Below are 8,785 nucleotides of genomic sequence, written 5' to 3'. Positions count from 1 at the left end.
GGACGAGAAGGAAGAAAAAAAATGAGAGTGGTTTTGGGAAACAGAAAGATGCATGTAACAGACAGGTAACTACCATCTGCAAGTTGCCTTAATCATGGGGGTTTGTTTGCTTCAAATGTTGGGCGTGCTATTTCATCCCAATGATTTTTAAAGAACTCCTTTTTAGATCTCATTTGGAAGGAATTAAAACTAACCCCTTAAACAATTTACCATTTTCTCTAATAGCAAAGGCTGCAAGAAAGGTCTTACGATTCAGTCACATAGGTATGTTCTCACATGAGTATGCAAGGTATGTTCTCAGTTATGTATTAAAGCTAAACAAAGTCAGGTTTAACAGAATGATTCATGCAATGTACAATTTAAATGTATCAACTTTACAAAATAAATTCAGTTAAAACTTATAGGATTTAATCCTGTTTTGATAAGCAGTATTTCTACATGACTGGGAAGTCGTGAAAACAACCCCCAACAAAACTTAGCTTAATCTTAGCTCCAATTACATTTTTTCCATCTTCCCCCCAAAAGAACATTTCTAGAGCACAAAATAGATTCATAATTGTTTAATTAGATACATTATATATATATATATCCTGAACAGAATGTCTCCCATAGAAATAAACTAGTATTTTGTACACAAACTCTATTTACTGTGCCACATTCATTATATAACAACTTGAGCCAAGTGCAAACATTTATTACACTCTCTGGTGTGTGAGGAGCTCTACTCCCACAAACACTTCATTATCTAGGATGATAGGGAACAAGATTAGACAAGATGGATAATTAATTTCTGTAATAACAAATTTTTACATTAGATTAGTATTATAAAGTCATCTCCAGCCACAGCTGTAACCAGAACTAAGCAAACCGTTGATCAGTTTCTTCTTTAACCCCTGCCCTCCAAGTGCTCTTTGGGGCAGGAGCTAATGATTGATTAGTGGGACTGCTGAAAGGCACGGGGACCAGAATAATGAAGAGGAACAAAAGGTTTGGAAAATCAACAACCAGGCATCCTGTGTATTGATGACCCCTTGGTACCTCTTACTCAGAAAATAGATTTGGTAGTTTTTATGTCACATATGAATTAATAGGTAATATTAAAAGGTATCTTAAGTGAGTTTTATTTTTACAACTGCCTGGAAATTATGCGGTATTTTTAAGTAACCCATGAAAAACAATGACTTAATTAAAAAAAAAAACAATAACAGCAAAATCTGAGAGTAAATTTGCACCCTGGGTGGCAGCATATGGGAGCAAAATAATTAGTTTCTAGTCGGCCTCTGAGTGCTGGCGTGTGCCATTGATCTGTTCAGTCAAGCCGCATCCACAGGACCATCATCACTTATTATTGCTTTCCTTAATGACCAGCTCAAAAAGATGAAGAAGCTTATGAATAAATCGCAGGGGAGGTATAAAGATATATTAAGTCTTCCTCTATTTTAGATTGTTTTAGGGAAAAACAAATAAGAAAAGTACCCTTGAAACACAAAAGGCTTATATAAAATTCTAAGAAATAAGTCAGGTTACATCAGGAATGATCTAATATTTATTCTCTCCTTTTGCATTTTAAACTAGTCTCAAAAGCCCCAAATTATGCAGATGAAAATTCCAGACTGAATGTATCTCACAATTCTAAAACCACAGTATTAGTAAAAAGTAAAAAAAAAAAAAAAAAAAAAAAGTGGGGGCGGAGGGAGTGAGGCCATTACATCAGCATGAACATTTAATAGGGAGATTTGTGAATGAGGCATTACAGGAATATTAACTGAAATTGAATTGATCACTTGAATTGGGAGTTTAAGGATATCTGAATCTCCAAAGAGATTCTCAATGCAAGGTGTTATTATACATTGTAGTGCTTTTCAGGTTAGCTCTGATGAACATTTACCTATCTGATTTGTAGCCTGAACTTATTATCTAGTGAAGGTCCTCTCTGGTGGTTCTTCTTCTCAGTTACAGCCTGAATGCTAGGTTACAGCAGTCACTTCCCTGGTGGGTCCTGAGTCCTCTTGCAGCTGCGTGAACGGATACATCCACAGTCACACCTCATCTTCCTACTTCTCTACTTGCAGTGTATTTGCTTTGCAGAATTCTCTTCTTATTTTTAGCCTAAATATTTTGAGACTATTCAGGAAAGTGCTAGTAAGTACAGACCAGAACCACTTTAAATGGTATTTAAAGCTTTACCAACTGTGGGTGAACAGACTCCTATGGGAAAGACAACCGAATTCTAATTACGTTTTAATTAAAATGAAAGGCATGTAGCTCGGGATGTTGATAAAAAGACGTCAAGATGAATGCGTAGCAAAAGAATCAATAACAAGGGAACAATTTTACTATCTCGACGCAAGCCACCTATAGATTTAAAATGGGAATGAAAGGCATTGAGAATCCTAGGGAGGGTGTTGCTTCAGTGGGATGCATACATCTGGTGATGGATTAGGGAGTTTACTTGAGAAGGAAATTACACTTTTTAGGTTTATTTATTTTTTGAGAGAGAGAGAGAGCGCGCATGCGCACAAGTTGGGGAGGGGCAGAGAAAGGGAAATAGAAACTGAAGCAGGCTCCAGGTTCTGAGCTGTCAGCATAGAGCCCTACATGGGGTTCGAACTCATGGACCGCGAGATCATGACCTGAGCCGAAGTATGACCTGGCTCATAACCAGCTGAGCCACCCAGGCGCCCTTGAGAAGGAAATTTCACTTAAAACCATAGGGTACACAGGATACAGGCACTCAGATGGAAGGAGGGATTTCAGAACTAAAACACGGCTCCACCTAGTGGAGACTCCAGAGTGTTTCCTTCTGCTCTCCGTGGCAGTTCTGGTTTGAGAGTGGATTATGGAGAATGCTCTGCTGAGGAGAAAGAACACTACAATCAATACCTCATAACAAAATGTAAAATGTCAATAACCTTGTTATCAGAGTTTAAAGTAACACTTAAAATCCGATGGTAAGACTCTAAGAATAAAATATATGTAATTTTATAATTCTCTAGGAAGATCTCTAAAGAGATTTTTTTTTTAAACATACAGGCATTTATATAGTCATCTACGTGCAGAAACTCAGGAACACTGATGCAAGTTTCTTACAAAAGCCTCTGAATACTGGAAAAAACCCAAATCCTGAAGTATGCAAAGCGAATTTCTGCCCCTCCCTCCTCCCTCCCCCGCCCTCTTGTTGGGATGGATAAACTCTTGAGCTTGTTTTCTATCTCTGCCAAAGGCAAGATAGATGCCTAATATGTCATTATGTATTACACAGAATCACTGGATGAAAATATAAAGTATGATTTTGCATAGAACTCATTGAAACAATGCAACTAAGCCCCTAGTATTCTTGCTTCTGTTCCCAGCAGGTTTCCACTCGGTGCCAATGGGCTGGGCACAAGCCCGACATGGGGGTTACATTGTGCTCCACTCAGAAACAGTTTATGTTTACAGTAACTCCTAAGCCCACACAAAATTCCACATGCTTTTTGTTATTTCCTTCTAGGGTTTTAACACTGATGCCAAGTGTTCAAATCAAATACAGATATTGCCAAATAACAGGGCACACTGTGAGGTTAGGTCGAAGAGGGTTTATTATCGGGTGGCAGGACAGGAACTTGACGAGCAATGTGAATACAGAGATCTACTGAGCACACCTTTTCCTTCTTGCCCTTCGGATATATGATACAGTAGCCGACAGATCAAAGTAAAGCATGTGTCGTTTACTTTGCAAAAATCCACGTGTTAGTCTCCTAATTGTTCTGATCCCAGAAAGTGAATCATGCCATGATTCAAAAGAGCTGTCCTTCACATAAACCTAGGAGCACACATTTAAAAAATGATTTATTGTACATCTTTGCATTTCTTAAGGCATGAACAATGGCGTACAGATGGAACAGGTTCTGAGAAGTATCACATCTTTTTTGACAAGGTCAGCACAAGTACACCACATCAAATAGACACACTCGAAGTCTGAGCTGACCAGCTGCCATGGCCCGGGAGCTTCTCTGAGGACGGGATGGTGCTTCCAGACAAAGGACCAAATGCGTGGTTTAGACGTCACGTTGCTTTTAACTCTCTGGATCAGCTTTAAGCACCAGTTACAGTTTGTTTTCTTCACAGACACTTCAGACTTTGGATTTTATATTCTGCTCCTTTTTTCTGCTTTTCAAGGAGGGCGTGGATGTTTTTTAAGGGATATGGTTGCAGCAAAACAGAAAGGATCCAAAAGTGGTTAGGGGCCTTGTCTAATGCACTTCTGAAAGTCCATTATAAAGATGAATAGAAAAGCAAATGGTCGGTTTTCAGTCGACCCAGAAACCACGCGGAGCTCTAGGAAACATAATTGTGCATAGTTATTTATTCATTCAGAGCGTGATATGTTGGCTAGCTCTACATTCCCAGTTTACCAAAGAACAGGACTGTCTACTTTGCTAAACCCAGGGTCCTTTCGCAGCTCCCAGTAGGTATCATTAGAAACCCAGGCTTCTCTTTGATTGGCATCAATAACTTTTCTGTGGAAATACAAAAACCAACATTAGACTCCAATCACATCAAGATGACCTGGTAATTGGACCCTCTCCCGTAGATGAGATGTGTATGTATAAGTGGTACTTTGTGATCCAGTTAGTTTCCTATCTGCTTATTGATGGCTTGACTATTTTTGACCAAAAAGAAACTCATTTATATTTGTTCCTCTTGTTTGGTTGAAATGGAAGTGGATGGGGTCCTGGGGAGAGGGGTTAAGGGCACGAATAAATCACTTCCAGGCAAGGCTAGAAAGTGAACAGTGCCCAAAAAAGCACATGCAGGTACTGTACTAAGAGCTTCAGGTCCCACACAAGAACAGTCTGTGCTTCACTTGTGGGGAAAATTATACAACCACAGTAGCTCCGTGAGCCTCTGCAAGGCTCACGCCCAGAGTGCACCTTCGACACGTAAAGGGCACGGCTGCATTCCTCCCCAGAACAGTCACAAGATGGTGCCTTGAAAGCATATGAGCTTATTCTGGGCTGATAACGGCCTGGCTCTGGAGGACCACAGACGGATTTGGAAAATATAGCTTACTCTGTGTGATGTCTACATGATCCTGCAAATAATCCTGTAATAATCACCCATGAACACACCATAGAAAGGCCAAATCTGAATGACATAAGCCCCGTATGATAGAAATAAAATGAAATACTAATGAAGCCAGGATGCCCTTGAGGGCAGTGGGGGTCCCATCGTGGCCCTGAGTGAGGGGGTGGGAAGCAAGGTTCCACCATTCCAAATGGTGTAGTTGAAGGACAAACAACATTTTTGTACAAGACTCTCAACCTTTTTGCTGCCCACGAAAAGAAAAGAGCTGTTGAGGAGAATTTATTTTTATGGTTCCAAACTGTTCACAAGTGCAAAATCTGGCTCAACATTTTCACTACCGAAACCAAAGTGACCAAAATCAGTTTAATCTGAAGTTCCCTGGACATTAAACTATCTCTCACTTTCTTTTTTTCACCTGGAGTTTCTCACTGCTTGTGGCAATCCTTTGCAAAGTGTGCACCTGTTGGGGAATGAACCGACTTACTTAAAAAATTTTGGTATATGTTCAAGGTTGTTTTCTTCCATGTAGCGCCTGCGTGATCTCTGCAGCTCCTCTACTCTTTGCTTCTCTGCTGCCGCAGCTTCTAAATTTCCTTCTTCCAAAAACCTAAGCAGAACACAGTTATCTCTTTAATATTTTATCCTCTTTTCTGAGAAAAAAAAAAGTGTCATTTTGTATAAGATTACCTTCTGGCTGCTGAGGATATCACATGGTGAACAGTCATACTCTGGTAATGTCCCCTGGCTCCTGCCCCAGGCCACACTACCTCTGTCTGACCGCCCACCAATTAACATTACTTGTTGTGGATGCCAACTGAATTATCGCATACGGCAATGTAAAGCTAGGAGTGAAAGGTGAGTAGTTTGGCCTTGAAGACTTTTCTGTGCTCTCTCAGGCTTAGGACAACATGAAGTACCAGATGTACTCTTTCTCCATATTATCCAAAAAACACGTGCTAAAGCCCACAGGAAGGATGGTAGCTGGCTGCTCTCCATCTACTTTTAGAGCAGAGTGAGAGGGAAGGAGTGTCCCTGTCTTATTGATGAGAGTAAAACTGATGAAAAAAGAAAAGATAATAGTAGAGGAAATTACAAAAGGCCACAGAAAGGAAAGGAGTCATAAGTGAGGGAATATTGGACTAGAATCGAAAAGAAAAAGCAGACCCAATGGCAATTTACAAAACCTGTATTTAAATTTCAAAATGAAGCAAACTTCAATATGATGCACACGGAAAGTGTGTTGATGAGTGTGAATGTCAAACAGTGAGACTTCATGTTCTAGAGAGGGGGGCGGAATAGAAGAGAATTGAATAGTAGGACATTCAATACTGGGTACTGTATTTTGAGTACATCTCATACCCTGTGGGGTCAAAACCATGCTGGGTAAACACGAGGCTTTGACTCAAAGCATTTCTGTAGCTTATCTTCTTATTCCTCAGGTGAAAACATACTCCATGTTAAAGAGTAGTAGAAACAAAGGTAAAAACACTGGAGGAGGTTTTAGTGGAGACAGAGTTCGTGAATTTGCATACTTTTGGTGTCTTGGGGGCTGGGGGCGGAAACCTTTTGTTAAAAACTGTGTTATCTTCTTTGGGAACCTTTTTGTTGTGCTAAGTATCTGTTATGATCACCCATGAATATCATGCTAGCTAGGGTAGAAGACTCAACTCTTGCAGGGCGATGAGGGAATGAGTGAATGATTCAATTAATAAAAGATAGTGGTGAAAATAAGCCTTGATGACATCTATAGTGCCACCGTGCCATGATCTAGTGTCCATTTCAAATATCAATGCCATGCTCACCTCTGATCTGGCCGGAATCGGGCGTCTGTTGGTGGAAGGAGATCTTTCAGCACAGGATCTAACTCATTGAGCTCAATAGCAAACCTTGTGAAACCATAGTAGAGTTCATAGTTGGTTGGCATGGAACCTGGAACGGTGCCAATAAACCACTGTGAGTGGCAAAGAGGAAGAAGCTTGCAGAAGCTGACTTCTTAACCCAGGTGCTTAATTAATACCCACACTAATACTAAATTTATAGTCATAAATATCAGATTAAGATTTTTCTTAAGTGCATTAACCTGGCTCTATTTTGCTAGATAGGAAACATTTTGTTAATTATCAGAACTGGTAGATTCATATATTTAATAAAATACAGTCTTTAACATAAAACTATGTACATATAATAGTCTTCACTAGCTAAACTATGCCATGATTTCTCCCCCAAATATTCAATTGGGTAACTAAATGCCAGGGTGATTAACTATGAACATTAAGACTTCATGAGAAACACTTGACAATTTACTTCCTTTTGGAAAAAGAAAAAGGCACAGGTCTACGTTAATATTTATTGGCACTTTTTAACTAAACTCAAAGTCAGGATCTTTGTCTGCTTTGCTCATTGATGTATTCCAAGCCCTTAGAGTAAAGTTTGATGCATAGTCACTACTCAATAAATAGCAGCTGATTGAATGAACTGACCACTCTACTAACAGGAAATTTAAATACTCATTGGGGCTTCTTAGAAAACCAACAACTAATTTTAAAGTTAGGAGTAACTGACAAAATTCCAGTGAAAATAAATGTCAGGTGGACACTTATTCCATTTACACTTGATATTCAAGTATTGCTAGTGTATTACCAGAACTCTCTTGATGTCTTTTTGTTAAATGTCAACATAATGCAGCTTTTTGCTGCTCAAGTGAGATCACTTACTCTGGTTAAGTTATTGAATTTGTGGATTATAGATGTTTGCAGGCTTTCCCTTGTTTTATTAGAACAGAGAATAAATAAGGATTTTAGTTTGTACAGTTCAATTATCTGAATTCTTTAATAAATACACCTAGCTTTTGAATGTGGGCATTACATTTAAAATGGCTTTACATGAAGCCTAATCTCTGACCACACGTCTGATTTGGCTTAAATTTTATAATTCCTTATTATCAAATGTTGGGATTTACCTAATTTATATGTTAGGTAAAAATATATAACTATACTTGTCTTAAGCATCTACGGTTTTCTTTACGGTTTGTTTGTTTATGTTTTTAGAGAGCGATCGAGCATGGGGGAGGGGCAGAGACAGAGAGAGGGAAAAAGAGAATCCCAGGCAGGCTCTGAGCTGTCAGTGCAGAGCCTGACACAGGGCTCGATCCCACATATGGTGAGATCATGACCTGAGCCGAATCCAAGAGCCAGACGCTTAACTGACTGAGCCACCCAGGCCCACCAAGAATCTATGTTTTTAATCTCACTATTAAAGAAAACAAACATGAGGGGAACTTCATGAGATATGACATTCCCAAGGTGCCCTCCTAAGGCAAGACACCCATACCCCTCTCACCTGGTCTCCAGATGCACTTGGCAGAAGGGGCCACGCCACAGAAGAGCCCTTCATGCCACTTCCCAAATAGCCGGTGCACCACCTTCCCCTCCTGATCCATTACAACCCCCTGGACTTCATTCACATTAGAATTCCAATAATTCACCTGGAAAAACCAAACTCAATTAAAACATCCAATCTCTTTAATAACACCAATCCCTATAATTTCCATAAGGAAAATTTTCTTAACTTTGAAGTTACTCATTCAAATCACTTCCAGAAATCTACCTCAAAATGTTTTATATGAAAGTTTGGCTTTCTAAGTGTTAGTTGGCTTAACTTTATTTTTTTAAATTTTTTAAATGAAATTTGAGTAATCAGTTTTTACCTGTATGGC

The 8,785-nt window shown here is 39.3% G+C and overlaps 1 protein-coding gene across 25 annotated transcripts in view; it reads right to left on the bottom strand.

The window, feature by feature from the left end:
• Window positions 1-545: 545 nt before the first annotated feature.
• Window positions 546-8,785, bottom strand: part of OSBPL6 (oxysterol binding protein like 6) — a 123,484-nt gene continuing 115,244 nt past the window's right edge. For all 25 annotated transcript variants that reach the window (XM_043577151.1, XM_043577167.1, XM_043577175.1 and 22 more), the window contains 4 exons: window positions 8,410-8,554; window positions 6,873-6,999; window positions 5,555-5,677; window positions 546-4,502 (listed from right to left, as the gene is read on the bottom strand). In XM_043577151.1, the coding sequence (XP_043433086.1) occupies window positions 4,394-4,502; window positions 5,555-5,677; window positions 6,873-6,999; window positions 8,410-8,554 (504 nt within the window). In that variant the 3' untranslated portion in view covers window positions 546-4,393. The remainder of the gene's footprint in view (window positions 4,503-5,554; window positions 5,678-6,872; window positions 7,000-8,409; window positions 8,555-8,785) is intronic.

The sequence above is a fragment of the Prionailurus bengalensis genome, chromosome C1 (assembly GCF_016509475.1).
Source record: "Prionailurus bengalensis isolate Pbe53 chromosome C1, Fcat_Pben_1.1_paternal_pri, whole genome shotgun sequence".
Taxonomy (NCBI): domain Eukaryota; kingdom Metazoa; phylum Chordata; class Mammalia; order Carnivora; family Felidae; genus Prionailurus; species Prionailurus bengalensis.
The sequence above is the reverse complement of the archived record's forward strand: the minus strand, read 5'-3'. Positions and strand labels throughout refer to the sequence as shown.